At 41.8% G+C, this 17,834-nt stretch overlaps 1 protein-coding gene across 3 annotated transcripts in view; it reads right to left on the reverse strand.

The window, feature by feature from the left end:
• STX7 (syntaxin 7) overlaps nucleotides 1–17,834 on the reverse strand; it is a 107,783-nt gene that overhangs the window by 41,286 nt on the left and 48,663 nt on the right. For all 3 annotated transcript variants that reach the window (XM_030196556.1, XM_030196554.1, XM_030196555.1), the window contains exons 4-5: nucleotides 7,260–7,350; nucleotides 2,854–2,991 (exon numbers count right to left, since the gene is read on the reverse strand). In XM_030196556.1, coding sequence (XP_030052416.1) covers nucleotides 2,854–2,991; nucleotides 7,260–7,350 — 229 coding nt within the window. The remainder of the gene's footprint in view (nucleotides 1–2,853; nucleotides 2,992–7,259; nucleotides 7,351–17,834) is intronic.

The following is a 17,834-nucleotide window of genomic DNA, read 5'->3' on the forward strand; positions in this document are numbered from 1 at the left end:
GGATGTAATGGGGCAGTTCTACAAATTGCAGAATAGCAAATCTCCTGGACCAGATGGTATTCATCCCAGAGTACTGATAGAACTGAAAAATGAGCATGCGCAGCTATTATTAATAATATGTAATTTAACCTTAAAATCGAGATTGGTACTGGAAGATTGGAGGGTGGCCAATGTAATGCCGATTTTTTTAAAAAGGTTCCAGAGGAGATCCGGGAAATTATAGACCCCTTCCACTGGCAAAATGGTCTCCTTATTCACTTTTTTTTTTAATGTCTTTGAAATGATGCTCGTCTCGTTGTTACAGCATACCCTCAACATACGAGGTTTGCTGACTCACAGCTCGTTCTAGCTTGCTAGCTGCATACTTTCAGAAGATCTCTTCATCTTCCAGAAATCATTTTAGCAATAACACACAGAGACTCCTGAGGCAGGCCTGAGCGGCCGAAACACGACTCGTGTCATAGTAACATAGTAGATGACGGCAGAAAAAGACCTGCACGGTCCATCCAGTCTGCCTAACAAGACAAACATATGTGTAAACCTTACCTCGATTTGTACCTGCCTTATTCAGGGCACAGACCGTACAAGTCTGCGCAGCAGTACTTCCCGCCTCCCATCACCGGCTCTGACACAGACCGTATAAGTCTGCCCTCCACTATCCTCACCTCCCAACCACCAACTCCTCTTCCACCCAGATTTTAAGAATAAACTTTTGCTGTGAACTTTTTTGAGTCCAGTAGAAGTTTTTTGGCATCATCCATTTTGTCTCCTTCACTGTGACTTTCTTCTCCTTAGTCACTGCCATAACCAGGCAGTCCATCCTAAGAAGCTGCAATTATTTTTCTCCTTTGGAACTAACAGGTAGAGGTGAGCGAGCCATGGCTCTTCCCACTCTCAGCCCTGCATCTGGTGAGACACAGTCTGCTGTACTCAGGTCATGAATGTCTGGATGAATCAGCAAGGTCTTAGAAGGACCTGTAAACCCCCTCATGATAGACAGAGAAAACTCCTGATGGCGAAGCAGAAGGCTCCTCAATAGAAAGCACTACCAGTGCCTCAGAATTATGAGTACTGAGTTCCTCTTTATGAAAAAACCTCAGACAGACGCTGCTCCTCACTGGCAATCGGCACCGAAAAAATGGTGCCCATTCTCACGCTCTCCTGCAAGAAATTGTGCCCCGGCCCTGCCAAAGAGTCTGAACACCCCAGCATATTCAGATGCTGTGATGAATCCAAAGATATGCTGCCACCGTTGGTTTCCTCTGCGTCCCACAGGATTCCCAGTTTACACACACTATAACACCCAGACGCTAGCCAGCAGGTCGCATAGCAGGAACACTGCTGCTCAACTGCCTCCACAGGAGTAACCATTCACCCAGACTGTCACAAGCACAGCACAATGTGTCCCAAGCTGTGATTCAGGATCCCATCCCTGCAACAAGTAGTGCATGCAGCCCTCCAAGCAGTTCTAAGTCAAACTTTAGTTAGACATGCCATTGCTGGCTGCTCCCCCCCATCTCACAGTTTTCACAAGTCTTTCCACAGATAAGAAAGGCTCCAGACTGTAGACCCAAAACAGTTAAAACAATTTCTAGATGCTAGAGTGGAATTGAATGTTGTGTGCCCTCCCTAAATGCAGGCTGGGGTCTGAACCAGAGGTTGCAACCATTAGTCCGTAATTATTGCTATATGTTTTACTTTAAATTCTAAATTCTTGGATTCCAAAATTTCCTAAACTTGTGGACACAAAGGCTGTTAATGATATTTCTTTTTATTTTTGCCTTTTGTATAAATGCCGATTGCATATTCACGTATTGTGATGATATATGGAAATATATGAATAAAGAAATAATAAAAAAAAAAAAGAAAGGCTCCAGACTGATACTCAGTTCCACACTCTCCAGCAAACCTATTTCTTTCTCTCTTTTTTTTTTTTTTGTATTTTGTTTAAGGTTGTTCTGCTAGAAAAGGAAAGCTCCACAGGAAATAGGGGAGAGATGAAGGGAGGGAAGGAATAAATTCACAGGGCACCAGAGACAGGGATCTGAAGACCTCCAGATATGACTCTGCAGACTCAAGCTAGCCGCAAAGCTCAACTGGGAACCAGTTGACCAACTGGACCAGGAGCAAATCACTCAGAACCAGAAGCTGAAAAGTGTGTCTAACCACCTAGTGGAGACAGAAAATACTGACATGCTGGACTGGATTCTAAAAGAGATATGTTTCAGCTCAGTTTTCAGTTCTCCATCTAATGGACACAACTATTCCACAGGTTTTGGAATACTGGGAAGCTACGTAATGGAAAAATAAGTTTAGGGTCATTCCTTATATTTGCTATTGAATCTATTTGCTTGATGTAGTGACAAGGTCATGAGTTAGTATGTGTGAGGTATCAAAGCCCTTCCTGAACAGGACAGAAATCTCCTCCAGTATGATATGAATTTTATTTACTCTGCAAATATACCAATCATTAAACCTGACCATATTAAAAGGGCCAGCAGTGCCTGAAACATGAGCCTGTTAAAATAAAGACATCTATGTGCAAAGATATAATTACTTCTCCTGCCAACTTCACCTCCCATCATGCTTATCTATAACAGGTCTGACCTACAGCAATGTGCTCGTTTGCCTGCTGAGCCCCAGCTGTAAGTTTGCTGTAGCAGAGTGGAAAAATACAAGGAAGTATAAACCTAACAGCAACAAGGTTTAAAGCTTTGATGACTGGCATTCCTGTGCACGAGTTTTACATTGGCACTATCACCTTTCCCATTACACGTGTGTGTATTCTTCCATTAAACATTTCCAAACTCCTGAAACTTCTTTCACTTTTTTGGGTACTGATGCTTTACTTACAGATATTCTAGAACCAGCTCTGACTCTGGCAACAAAGTCTCTCTCTTTCTCTGCAGCTTGTCTTTGGATTCTCTGAAAGTTGGTGAGTGCTGTTGTAAATTCATTCACAAGACGATCTTTCTGAATCTTCCTTTGGCGCTACAAGATAAACAAATAGCTAGTTTCTCCAAGCCTTCATTTAGAAACTATTGCATATATCCTGTAGCATTTTAAAAGTACTATAAGCAGTAGTGGTAATAGTAAGAACATTTCTTTCCTCCTACTTTATCAATTTCTATGTATGAAAATGAAAATACAAATTCTGTCCCCTCCAGTCTCTTATCTCTAACACATTTGAACAAAAACATTTGGCTACTTCGCAGGCTTGACTAGCTTTCCATGCTTTTCAGAAACATTCACTTATTTGTTCTCACAACATGCACATTCTTCAGCTAAAAATCAATTGCTGCTTTGTACAACTGATAAGCAACATTAATGTATCATTTTATTTTTGTTCATTGGGGGGGGAGGGGCAATGCAGAATGCCACACAGTAGAGCTACATGACTCATGCACTGACAAAAAGGTACACTTAAAAAATAAAGTTGCCAGGTCTGCATCCTCCACCATCACCCCATATCCCTGTTAATCTAGAGCTCCCCACCACCATCCCAACATTAAAAAAAAAAAAAAAATCCCTTAGTCTAATGGCCCCTTTCCCCCAACACTAATTAAAAAAAAAATACATTTCTCTGGTATTCTAGTACAGTGTTTCCCAGCTTCTTCAAGCCAAGTACCTCCTACTTCGAACAAATTTCAAACGAGTACCTCTGAGCTCCGAGCAACAGAGATTTTGAAATTGACATTCTGTTGTTAAACAGTTAACTAACTAGGCAACCAGGACTTGTTTATAGGGATTTGGCGACTCAGCAAGACTTTTATTAGATTAAGTCACTGCAACTGGCATACAGACCAAGACAAGGCTGGCATGATCTGATATATTACTCAAAAATCAGGGTGACCTATAAAAATTGGTTTCTAATGTCAAAATTGAAAAACTAGTACAGAAACCACACTTAAAGTTCAATAAAATTAAGAAAAATTGTGCATATTTGTGAAAACGAAAAATAAAAACTTTTATATAAAATATTTGTGCTCAGTTTTTTTGGTGTATAGCAGTGAACTGACAGTTCAAATCATGTATGAACACCACATGTACATCATTGCACATCCCCCATCCTAGCCATAGTACAGAATAGATGAGTAGTATGCAAACGTCTAAAACTTTATCTATGAGAATTATTTTATAACAGCCACTTAGCTTGGGTCAGGTTTGTGCATGTCCAAAGAAATCTTCTTTCAGCAGATTCCTAATCACTGCTATACTTTTTAAATATCAGTCTGTGGGAATATTCAATAGAAAGTTTTCAAGATTCCTGGTTCCCTACATGGACCATGTTTTGCCAAAGTAACGGTGTCTTCAGGGGAACTGATTGTTCAGCAAAACCCAGGGAAGAATACCACCCTATCCGGTTGAGGTGAGAAAGGAAGTGATGAAGAATGACACCTAAGTAGCAGTAGGATATAACCAGAGGTACAGATCTTTCAAAAAGTATTTACGGAGAAAGTAAAAGCCTGTTTTGAGTACACTAGAAATTTGAGGTGAGAAAGAAAGTGATGAATCAAGAATGACACCTAGGTAGTGGTAGGATGTAACCAGAGGTACAGGTCTTTCAAAAAGTATTGGTGTTAATGATAGTGGTGACGTAGCCCTGGAGATCCAACAGGCCACTGTTTTATCTGGACTGAGTACAACTCAATGTTCCTGAAGCCAGCTGTCTACCTCATGGAGACAAAGTTGTAGGGGTTGATGAGCATGTAGGGGGTATAGTGTACGAAGAGAATATCATCTGCTTAAGAAAACGAGCTAATACCATGTGTCTGAATCAAGAAGGCTAGCGGACTTAAGAGGTTGAACAGAAGAAGGGAAAGAATAGATCACTGCGGTACTCCGCAGGATAATGAACATACAGAGAAGGAAGAGGTCGACTGCTTCACCTGAAATGTGTGAAAGGCCAAAAAAGAGGACAGCCAATTAAATACCATTCCAGTGATATCCAAGATGACAGAGAAGTAAAGAATGGTTCACCAAATCAAAAGCAGTTAATAGATCTAAAGACACTACCAGTGCTATACCGCCTGCATCTAAATGACTGTGTAATTCAGTAACCAGTGCAGTGACTACAGTTTCTGTACTATGTCCTACCCGAAAACCTGATTGTCGCAGATGGAGAGCATTAAATGATTCAAGATGAGATTGCAGTTGATTAAACACCACAGTTTCAAGTAGTTTGGAAAGAAATGAAGTCATTTATCTTAATTCCAACAGAAGCTAGGTCCCGCAATAAAAAAAAAATAAACACGCTCAATCTTCTTCCACGCAGACCTGATGAAAACAGACACATCTAACAAACATTTGCCCTGTGATCTTAAAGTTCTTAAATCCTCATAATAGAAGTAATGGCTAAAGGTTCATCATTAATTAGTGCTAGTAAGCAATCTACCAAAAGATCTTATGGATTCAAATGGAAGAGATATGCGGCTTGGTGTGCTAGCCAAAATTCTGATCCTGTTCATTTGCCTGTGCACTTGCAATCCCTTCTCCAATTACTGGACACATTACTTGCTACTTTGACGTCAGTCAAAGTACACCTTAGTGCTATATCTTCGTACCACGAGCAAGTGGATGCACAGTTAGTATAAGTATTTTCTAGCAGTTAGATTCATGAAAAACTCTTCAATTTCAGACCACCAGTCCATGGGATCTTAATTTAGATCTTTCACAATTAATGAAATTGCCTCTGAGCCATTAGACTCTTCTGACCTGAAGTTTCTTTCCTGGAAAATGCATCAGTGTCTTGCAAGCACAGTACATGCAGGTTTTTTTTGTTTGGGGGGCTTTTTTAAATAACAGAGTGGTGCTACATACTGTGATGTGGATAGTGAGCCTGTACTGGAGTGCCTGTTCCTTTTAATCAACAGTTAAATCCTTTTCACAGTTCATTCCATGGAAGTAAAATGAGTCAGTCCAAATTTTCCAGTTAATCAAATTAAGGGTCCCGTTTACTAAGCTGCGCTAAGGATGCACCAGTGTTTTTAGTGCACACTAAACGCTAAAGTCGCCCAAAGGAACATATGGATGACTAGCGTTTAGCACACGCTAAAAATGTTAGTGCACCTTAGTAAACAGGGCCCTAAGTGTTCTTTTGCTGTTTTTTTTCCCATACAGCTTCTTTAGTGTCAGGAACTCAAAGATTTAGGGAAAAAAAAATCAACACCAGTCTCAAAGCCGAACAAAACATTAGCTGAAGTATATGCATCTTAGCAACAAAATTAAGTACAGTTCTTTCAAATCAAGTCTTCCTTTCTTCTCCCCAACTGAGGTTCAAGTTTAATTCATCTGAAAGGCACACCCTTATCCTTCACTTGACTCACAGTCCCAAAAACAGCAAGCTCCCCTCCCGGCACTCCACATTGAGCAAGGTTCCAGAGGGGCTCACACTTAGTGCAAGCTCTTAGCAATCATAGTCTAAATCCTGAAGCTTCCCAAGAGATATCTCCCCCATCTCTTCTGGCTTCCATTTCCTTTGCCCCCCCCCCCTCCCCCGAAACCTGCTTCTGGAATGCAGGGAACAGGATTCTCTAGCTCTGGATGTTAGCTGTCAATTCATCCTGCTGCCTTCCTTCTTCAAGGAAGAGTTTTTATATGTTAGGCATGGCTCCTAGGCTTCCAGAGCTCCACCATAGCTTGACTCTGACTGGCTTAGCCTTTCTGCCCCTGGATTCGAGGACATTTTGTGCACTCCAACTGCTAGCATTCTAGGTTCAAACTATCCGCTTCCTGGGGTTGTACTGCCACTGCCCCTCCTCAAAGATCACAGCAGCTCCTCTTCCAGTCTTGTCTGCTGCATGGGATTTCTGGCAGTTGCCACTTTATCAGGTAGGAGGGTTTATTTCCCTTTTCTGTTGTCTGGTCTTGGTTCCCATGATAAGATATTGACCCCCTTTATTCCTTCCCCTAATCACTATATGTCATCTGAACCTACTGAGCATTAACATAGTAACATACATAATAGATGACGGCAGAAAAAGACCTGCACGGTCCATCCAGTCTGTCCAGGTTTCTCCTCTGACACTGGAATTCTAAACCTGTCTTACGGTAACCCCTGGGGATAATTCTGGTAGAGGGACACAACCCACAAGTCTCTGGATTGATCTGTGGGCGCTATGGAAAAAGTGGTTACAATTTTCATATTAACCAGCCAGTAGTACTGCCTGTATTTTACCCACCACTGCACGGTTCCTTTGTTACAGGGTAAGCAACTACACTTCTCTGTGCTAATATGATCAGCATTTTAGCAACATTACCTGTTCGGTTATTGAAGGCAGGGATCCAAACTGCTTTATGAATTTCTCTGTCTCTTTGGCAAGTTGATTTGTATATTCCTTCTTCTGCTGCCTACAGTAAAAGAAAATAAAGCATTATGTTGTTTATTATCGCAGAACAGTCTGGGGGCCAACATTCAAATAAAGTTATGCATTCACCAGCCACTAGTGAATTTATATGTTGCTATCTGTGTATTTTTAAAATATATATGGATAACATTAGGACATTTAAATCAGCCCAACATAATCTACAGGGTGAGGCCAAAAAAAAAAGTAACCCTTACTGTTTTTTGCAGTTCTCAGCAACCACTTTGAATTTCAATGAGAAATTTTACATGCTTATTTACTCATCATACTTATGTGTTTTTATTAAATATTTAATTAGCTCAAGCTATGTTGATGTTACTGGCATTTTAGTATTACTATGGGTAAATTAGACCTTACCTGCTAATTTGCTTTCCTTTAGTCCCTCCGGACCGGCTCAGAATGTGACTGATGGGTTGTGCACGCCTTCCAGCAGGTGGAGAGGTGAGAAAAAAAACTGTGACTCTAGCGAGCCAATAAGAGCCCTAGCCAGCCAGAGAAAGATCCAGTAATAAAGTACCAAAGCAGAAGTAAACCGAAAGAAGAAATAAATGGCCTGTGCATCCAAAAACCTGAGCAGCTACCGGCACATTGCCAACATAGGGTGAGTGCCTACAAACATATTGTGTCCAAAGATATGCCTCTGCATATCAGGATACTTAAAGATCCAGAAAAGATTCATTCTTTGTTTTTTTGTTTTAATAAAGAAATAAACTACAAAACCAGCAGCACAGCTCCGAACACAGAAATATCTCTTAACGCTTGAAAACACAGAATACCTGAAGGGAGGTATCTGGGCTGGTCCAGAGGGACTAAAGGAAAGCAAATTAGCAGGTAAGGCCTAATTTCCCCTTCCTTAGAGTCCCTCCGCACCGGCCCAGAATGTGACTGATGAGAAGTAACAAAGTAGTTAAATTATGGGAGGGACTCTAGTAGCCCCGCCGTCAAAACGTGCGCCCCGAAAACAACTTGCTGACGATTCAGGACGTCCAAGCGATAGTGCTTAGAAAAAGAATGCAAAGATGAACAAGTCGCCGCCCTACAAATGTCCTCTGGAGGTACCAGACAATGCTCTGGCCATGAAGCTGCCTGACCTCTTTTAGAGTGAGCCTTAACATGCTCTGGAACAGGCTTGCCAGAAAGAAGGTAAGCCGAGGCAATCATTTCTTTAAAATCAAATCCAAACAAGCAGCATGGTGTTGTCTATATCAAAACAAGGACATCAAAGCAGTCCAACTTAGGCCATGAAAAAGAAGGAAAAGAGGGGGAAAAGTCTCAACAAGTGGTGCAATATTGAATATTGTTCATTAATTGCATGCACAACAAGTCATCATAGACTGAAACCCCCCCAAAAAAATAAGTCTATTTTTATTTTCTTATATTTATAAATGCTTATATTCACACATAGTTCCAGCTCTAAAAAGTCAAACAAAACCACAAAATAACTTATCTTTTAACAAATCTGTCCTGCGTATAGACTCCGACGGTCCCGTTTCGTATTTCTTCCTCAGGGAACCCAGACGCAGACTTGTGCAAAAATTGAGTGACTAAAAAAACACTGGACGCTGATTGCACCATTGCTCCCCAGACATGGTCATCCAAGGAGTTTAGGTTTGGCAAATTTGGAAGCCACTGGTCCTATGTAATAAAATCTAAAGAGTTGGCATGGAGCCAGCCCTACGTAATGTGTGCTGTGTGAACTGGTACACCATCTTACTGGAAGATGAATCCTGTGGGCAGAAGTTGACTGCAGTCCTCAAAGGGATTAGGAGGAAGCCAGCCAACGTAATATGCAGAGTCAATTTTAGCTTTTCTGTCCACAAAGTACAGTAGTCCCTTGCCACCGAAACATACACCAGCCAAGACCATCATATGCTCAGCAAGCTTTTCACACTGGACCATGACACAAGCTGGCTTGATGTCAGCTTTCTTCCCACTCGCCTAGACTCGATTGTTTTGGTTATTTATTTATTGATTACTACCTTTTTGAAGGAATACTGACAGGAGTGTTCAAAATAGAAGATTTTCTCATCAGTGAAGAACATGCTTTTTGTGTCATGAACTTTAAGATGAAGCAGAGCTGTGGTGCACTCCACTCATTTCTATTTCATGGCGTTGTTGATGACTTGTGCTGGCACACAACGAAAGGCAGTGAGATGGGGATCTTCCTTCACGATATGCTGGACAGATCTGTCGCTGATGTCGAGCTCTTCAGCAATTTCATGGGTGCTTAAATGTTGGCCTCTCTCACCTTCCTGGGAACAAATCAACTCCTCAACACACACAGTGTTTGTCTCTGTACGTGTAGATTTCGACCACTGACTGCTGGCCTTGCATTTCGTCACAGAGCCCATTGGATCAACACGCTGTCAAATTTTCTTCACAATGCTGAGCTTCCAGTACTTGAGATGATATGCAGCTACTATCACCTTTTCTCCGAAACCTTGTTCGTGCAGTGTCTGGATTCTCATTTTGACTGCTACTGACACCTTGCCCTTGATTGCCATTCCAATCCGAAATGCTTTAAAAGAAATTATCTGTAAAATTATATTATCAAATACAAATTATTCAAATTTGAAGTATTTTTTAGAAAAGTCTATGTCACTGCTATATCATTAACAGTAAGCTGGTATCCCCCCCCCCCCCCCTTTTTTTTTCTTTTTTCAAATAATGGTAGTTTTACAGTGCACCAACCCAGCCATAAGACCATAAGAAATCACCACCAACCCAGAATGAGTGCAACACCATATCTATATATAAAGAATACAACCTTCAGCCTAAATGGAGGAAAAAGACCTCAGTGGCAGTTCAAGTTCTCATATACATAGACCGAACATATCTTACAGAAATCCAATCAGTCAAAAAACCTCCAAATTCTTCATACACATATCCCATTAAACTTAGAATACATTATCAAATAACTGTGAGCATGAAAAACATGCTGCACAGATAACTTTTCATACACTATCCCAAAAAACAAGAACTGGGAACTTATCTTTGTCAGGCTCAACGGAGCCGCCTGTTTCACTAAAGCTTCTTCAAGAGCAAGATCCCAATTATGAAATATTCAGTTCACACTGCTCGCATAGCAATCTTTTTCTACTCTATTTTCAGCCTCCTTGATTCTATTTCAGAGCAGAGACCAACAAATCACTCCAATTCCATCACATGCTGCGCAAGCTTTTCACACTGGACAGAGACGAGTTGGCTTGATGTCAACTTTCTTCTCACTCGCCTAGACACGGTTGTTTTGGTTACTGACAGGGGTGTTCAGCAAGAAGTTTTTCTCATTGGTGAAGGACACACGTTTTGTGTCACGAACTTTGAGCAGACAAAGCAGAGCCTTCGAATTAGAGAAGAAATACCTGTTTACCATTACTAAGGATTGATTTACCTTTATCAAATAAAGAATCAATCACAGTTTGTTCTGTAAGTTGAATAAAAATTGGGTTGAGAACAATGCAAGACACTATGAGAATCTAAAAATTCAGTTAATTATAGTAACTGTACCTTCCATCAACTTAGCAAAAGGTATAGATGTTACTGGTCTATAATTAGATACAAGCAGACTATATTCTTTTTATATCCTTCAAAATGGGTGTAATGATTTCACCTAGATTCACAGGAAAAACACCCAGAATCAACAGCGAATTTAGCCAGCTGAAAAGTTTCTATTTAAATTCCTTTGAAGTTGATCTTATGATGGAAGGTGGGCAGGAATCAAGTTTACAATAGCATTTAGGATATTTCTTAAATAAAAGATTGACTTGACATCAGTTTGCAGGACTGAAATCTGCCCAGATCCTATCTGCCAGAATAGCCTTATTTACTAACTGACCACCTGAAAAATAAATCTGCTAATTGTGAAACTGTAGGTGCCATGCCTACTGTTAGATCTTGACAACAGTGTGTATTAGTAAGATTATGCACAACCTGAAAAAGAACTTTATTATTAATCATATCTGTCCCTATTAATTTAGAGTAATACTCTTTCTTTTTTTGCTTTTAAGACAGTCTTGTAATCATGAATTGCTTGTCTCCAATTTTCTTTGTTGGAGATTGTATTATTTCTTTTGCCATGCACTTTCCAACCTCCTACAGTATTGTTTTAACTTTAGCAAATTCACATTAAACCACTTATTATTATGTTTGGTGTACTTCATCTTGATCTGTAAAGGGGCAATTTTGTCCAGCATTTTAGTACTCATTTCCCCAATGACCTACAAAAGATAAAGGGTCATCATCATCCCATTTAAATTAACTTTATTCCAAAGCAAATTTTGAACAATTTTCCCTCTTGTTTCAATGAATTTTATGCAATCTTAACTTCCCTTTAAAATTGCATACAGTTTATATTAAATGAAAATAAAAAGTGATCTGACCATAGATTGTTTAACCAAGAACAGTCCAACAAGTGAAATATTATTTGATTTCAACTCATGACACCCCTTGATATAAGTCGAATAAGATCCTGGGATATGAATTTAATGCCGAAAGAAATTTAAAAAGATCTTTAACATGAGGATCATCCACTTGTTCTAAACAAAGATCAATATCACCTATAATCAAATTATAAAAAGAATGTGATGAATTCCTAAATATAAAATGGAAATTTTGCAGTGGGCCATTTCCCGGGGGGTGGGGGGAGGAGTATAAAACAGCATACAAGTCAAAGTATCAGTTAATGTATTAACTTTGAGTTGGCATGCTAAAATTACTAATTCCGAAGTTAATAAGAGTCAATATAATGTAATATCAAAAAAGTCCTTACTAATAAAAGCAATACCTCCCCCTTCATAAATGGAGTACTTTATTAAACAATTGGGAAAAAGTTACTCATTAATTTCGGGGTTGTCACTGGAATATAAACAGGTTTCCATGAAGAACAGACTACCCCATCCCTAATTATTTGTCTTATTTCCAATTAAACAAATATTAATATACTAACAAGGAATAGGAGCTACAGAGAAGTTGGGCACATCCACAGAAGAGGTAACTTATAAATTGGCTCTGGTCTTAAAACTATTACCTGAAGAATGAGACTGCTGTAAACTTCAACAGTCCTTAACATTCTCTCCTCACAATCTAATAAAGTTCTAACTCTAGTTACAAAGTTAGAACAGATTTCACACATCTATTCAAAGAAATAGTAGGAATGTACCTAATATACAAAGAATAGCTAAAACAGAAACCCCAACCACTCAATAAGAAGAAATAGATCAATATCAGTTTAACCCACAACAGATCCTATATAATAATTCTCACCTCTAATGTTCTGTGCTTGGGACCGTGGCTCCCTGCAGGTGGTCTGCTAGGCAGAAACGCACTGACATCACTGACATCATGACAGCTGATTCCAAGGCAAGGGGAGGAGTCCCTACTCCTCCCCCTGCCTCGGAATCATCTGTCACCCCCCGCGCTACGGCCCCCTCGACACCCCCCTTCCGCGAACCTGTCGACCCCCCCCGGCCCGCCGAAGACCGCCCCCCGCCGCCGTTGTGGACTACCTGTGCTGATGGGGGACACAAACCCCCGACAGCCGAAGTGCTGTTGTGCCCTTCGCGTTGCTTCCTCAATCATCTTCTCTGCAAGTTTCTCTGCGTGCGTTTGACGTCAGAAGCACGCAGAGGAACTTCCAGAGAAGATGATTGAGGAAGCAACGCGAAGGGCACAACAGCACATCAGCTGTCGGGGGTTTGGGTCCCCCGTCAGCACAGGTAGTCCACAACGGTTGCGTGGGGGGCGGTTTTCGCCGGCACAGGGGGGGGGTCGAGGGGGCCATAGCGCGGGGGGGGGGGGGGGGAGAAATTGCCTGCCTAGGGCCCGTTTCCTTGCCTTCAGAAAGGGCCTTTTTTACTAGTAATTAATAAAACGTACCTTTTCTGACAAATTTGGTCCAAAACTACCAATAATTAACAAAAATAATACAGCTTATAACTTTCTGATATTCATGCAGTAGACACTCTGTTGCACAGGAAGGGGCACACAAAAGGGATAGGTTGAAAAGAATGACAACAAAATAAGAAACCACATAAAGCAAAGAGCACATGTACAAAGTTTTTAAAAGAATGAGTTAGAAGACCTCTCACCAAGTTTTACTAACACAGCCAGCATACAGATAATGCAACTGTGAGCAATTGCTAACAGTTTACAGGCCCACAGGTACTTTGTCTCCCTTTGAACATCCACCAGTGGGACCTTGCTGTGAAAAGTGTTTAACGGGCATATTTTGATAAGTGCAAAGCATGTGGATTAAATCATTGAAAAAGCTGGAATGGGGCTTTGAAAATTAAAAATTCCACACTTGCTGCCCCATCCCCAGTGCTGTTTTCTTTCCCTGTCTGGAAACATCATCAGTGCACACATGCTTCCCCTATAGAATGAACAAGTCAATTTGTAAAGGGGCTTTTAGTCTATGGGTAATCACAAATTTACCTGCACAAATCATTTTGCCGTAGCGAGGGTGCCTGACACCCGGGGCGAGTCACTGCTGCGCACCCTCCCCCTCCTCCGGGTGCAGGGCACGGTGCACCCCCCCCTCCGGAGTGCACCCCCCCCCCGAAATGCACCCTACCTTTCAGCGGGGGGCAGGCGGGAGGGCCGATCCGCCCCCAGTGCACGTCACTGGGAGCTGCATCGACTCTGCTGCTTCCCTGTTTTCTCTGCCCCGGAACAGGAAGTAACCTGTTCCGGGGCAGAAAGAGCAGGGAACCAGCGAGCCGACCCCCCCCCCCCCCCCCCCCCCCAGCGTGTGCACCCAGGGCGGACCGCCCCACCGCTCCTACGCCACTGTGTCTACTTGATATCCCTGTAGCATGATGAGAGAGAAGTGCTTTCTTATTATTAAAAAAAAAAAGTCTCTGTAAGAGTTTACATAAAGATAATGGGAAACAGCAAAAGAAATGGCAAGTTAAATGTAAAGGCCTTGTGGTAACTCCAAACTGACGCGCGTTGGGTGCACGTAGGCACCTACGCAGCTTAGTAAAAGGGCCCCTCAGGGAGGGCAAAGCCATAACAGAGAAACTAAATTAATTTTTTGCTTTAGTCTTCACTGAGGAAGATACCCATGCCAAAACTGATATCTAATGACAATGAGTCAGAGGAACTGAAGCAAATTTCTGTAAACCTGAATATGTAATGGGACAATTTGACTAGCTAAAGAGTAGCAAATCACTTGGACCAGTATATACCTTACAGTAAAGACAGAACTAAAAAAATGAACTTGCAGATCTTTAAAATCAAGCTTGGTACCAGAAAATTGGAGGCTGGCCATTGTAATGGCAATTTTTTAAAGGGTTCCAGAAGTGGCGGGGCAAATTATACACAGGTATGCCTAATGTTGGTGCCAGGCAAAATGGTAGAGACTATTATAATTAATAAAATTACTGAGCATATACATAATAGATTAATGGGACAAAGCCAACATGGATTTCGCCAAGGGAAATCTTACCTCACCAATCTATTACATTTTTTCGGAGGGGTGAATAAACATGTAGATAAAGGTGAGCTGGTTGATATTGTGTATCTGGATTTTCTAAAGGTATTTGACAAGGAGCCTCATGAACGACTCCTGAGGAAATTAAAAACTCATAGGATAGGAGACAGAGACCTACTGTGGATTAAGAATGGCTAAAAGTCAGAAAAGAGAAAGTATGATTAAATGGTCATTGTTGTCAATGGAGACGGGTAAATAGTGGAACTCTCCAGGGATCTGTGGTGGGACTACTGTTTTATTAAAATTTATAAATGATCTGGAAACAGAAATAAGAAGTGAGGGAATCAAATTTGCTGACAACACAAAGTTATTAAATCACAAAAGAATTGTGAAAAACCGTAAGAGGAATTACAAAACAGGGCATCCAAACAGCAGTGACATTTAATAAGACAAGTGCAAAGTGCTGCATGTAGGAAACTGGAACCCAAACAACTGTATAGCTACAGAATGCAAGGTTCCACATTAGCAGTCACCACCCAGGAAAAGGATTTAAGTGTTATCATTGATGATACAATGAAACCCTCTGCTCAGTGTACAGCATCAGCTAAAAAAGCAAATAGAATGTTAGGAATTATTAGGAAAGGAATGGTGAACAAAACTCAGAATATTATAACACTAGTAAAAAAGCCCCGTTTCTGATGCAAATGAAACCGGGGCTAGCAAGGTTTTCTTCTGTGTGCATGTGGGAGTGTGTGTGTCCCTGCCCTCTGCCCTCTCTCCCTTCCCCTGTGCTGTCTGTCCCCTCCCCTCTCGGAGTCGAGTCCTTCAGTGTTAAGTTTCCTGCTGTGCTGTGTTTGTGTTACAGAGATAGTGAGGGCTTCTGCCCTCTCTCCCCTCCCCCCTCTGAGTCCTTCACTGTTACAGAGAGAGCGATTTGATTTCGTGCTTTGCTGTGTTTTCCTTCACTATTTGTGTTAAAGAGAGAGCGAGGGCGGGGCAGACACTCATGGGGAAACCGGATATCTCTCCCCCTTCACACTTCCGGCTGGAGGCTTCATTTAGAACGTTGGTGGTGCCTTTTATATATAGAGATCTTTGTATCACTCTATGGTATGACCGCGCCTCAAATATTGTGTGCAATTCTGGTCACCGCATCTCAAAAAAGATATAGCAGAATTAGAAAAGGTACAGAGAAGGACAGCAAAAATGATAAAGGGGATAGGATGCAGAGCCAGTGTTAGACACGCTGGGGCCCAGGGCAGAAATTAAAGAGGGGGCCCCCAATCCCCTCTCTTCCCTGCCCCCTCTTTCGATTTCCCTACCCATCATTACTACCACACAAAAAAAACCTTAAATGACTTTTTCACACACACAAATCATTTATTTATTTATTAGGATTTATTTACCAAGGGATCACAGATTAGAAATATGAACACTAAAACGGAACTGGGAACCCCAAGAATTTAAACTCGGCAAAGTACTGCAACACTGGAGAAATAAAAATAGAAATGCACTTCATTTTCTACTGAACACAACGAAAGGGGGGGAGGGGAGAGAAGACATAGACCTCCCCCCCCCCCCAAATTAACACCTCCCTTGCTGTGACTGGTGGGGCTCCCCAGCTGCTCGCCTTTCACACATTCATGAAATCTGAACATGCGTGGTGGGGGGGGGGGGGGCAGTAGTAATTTGGGGATACTGCCACCAATTGCAGAGGTTGGAGATTTCTAGCTGCCAGACTGGAGGAGGAGATTTCAGTTGGCGGGGCTTCGGGGATTCCCGCCAGCTCAAGTATTTATATTTTGCATTGGGATGGGGAGAAAATTTGGTGCCCACCCATTTTGGGCTCAAGCCCCCTCCCTCCCTCCCCCAAATCAGCCATCTGGCTATGCCACAGAATACAATACAAAAACCATCTGTGATGCACATATCCAAAAGCTAACATATTCCCATTAATAAATTCAAAATAAAACACTTTTTCTACCTTCGTCTGGACATTTTATTTTTCCATCATCTTGGTTCCAATTTCTCTTTTTCTGCTTTCTTGTCTGTCTTCTGCTAATTCTCTTTTCAGCGTCTGCTGTCCATTTTTATTTTCTCCTCTCTTCTATCTCGTTCCATTCCCTCACTACACCTATCTCTAACATGTTGGTATTTCTCTTTCAGCTATTTCCTCCCTTTTTTTCCTTTTCTGCCTCTGTACACTCAAATTTCACCCTTCCTTCTTTTTAAATTTCAGCTACTTATCAATTTTCCCATCTCCTCTCAGTCTCTAGCTCTCCCATTTCCCATCTCACTCCTTTCCCAGCCTTCTATTTCCTTCCATCTACTCCACATTATCACATTTCTATCTCTGTACTCACTATCTTCTTGCCACCCCCTTTTATTTATTTATTACATTTGTACCCCGCGCTTTTTTAACATCTCCCATATGGTTCCACCATTTCCAGAATCTCCTCTCCCTCTTTCCACTCTTGTAGCCCATCCGAATCTCATTGCATGACATCTCCCTGTCCCTTTCCTTCCACCCCCTAGCATCTTTCTCTTCCCTTCTGCCCCCCCCCCCCCCAGGGTCCATCTCTCCTCATCTCTCTCCCCACCCCATGGTACAACATTTCTCCCTTCTTCTTCCCTCCCCCCCTTGATGTAGCATCTCTTTCCTCTCTCTATCCCACTGTTCAGCATCTATCCCTCCCTTCCACCCCCAGACTCAACATTTCTCCCTCTCTCTTCCCTCCTCCCATCCCCAGTTCCAGCTTCTTTCTCTTTCTTCCAGAATGCCCTCCCATTCAGCATCTCTCCTTTCTTCCCCACCACCCCGGGTCCACCATCTCTCCCTTTCTCTTCGCAACTACTCTTCCATCTCTCTTTCTCTCCCTCCGCACCACCCCCAGGCCTCTTCCAAACTGCCCTCCCATCCACTATCTCTGTCCCCCTCCCTGCACATCTCAGGTCCAACTTCTTTCCCTTTCTATTACCTCCCTCCATCTTTCTCCCTCTCTTCTATTTCCAAGCCCATTATTTCTTCCCTTTCATCT

The sequence above is a fragment of the Microcaecilia unicolor genome, chromosome 3, assembly GCF_901765095.1.
Source record: "Microcaecilia unicolor chromosome 3, aMicUni1.1, whole genome shotgun sequence".
Taxonomy (NCBI): Eukaryota; Metazoa; Chordata; class Amphibia; order Gymnophiona; family Siphonopidae; genus Microcaecilia; species Microcaecilia unicolor.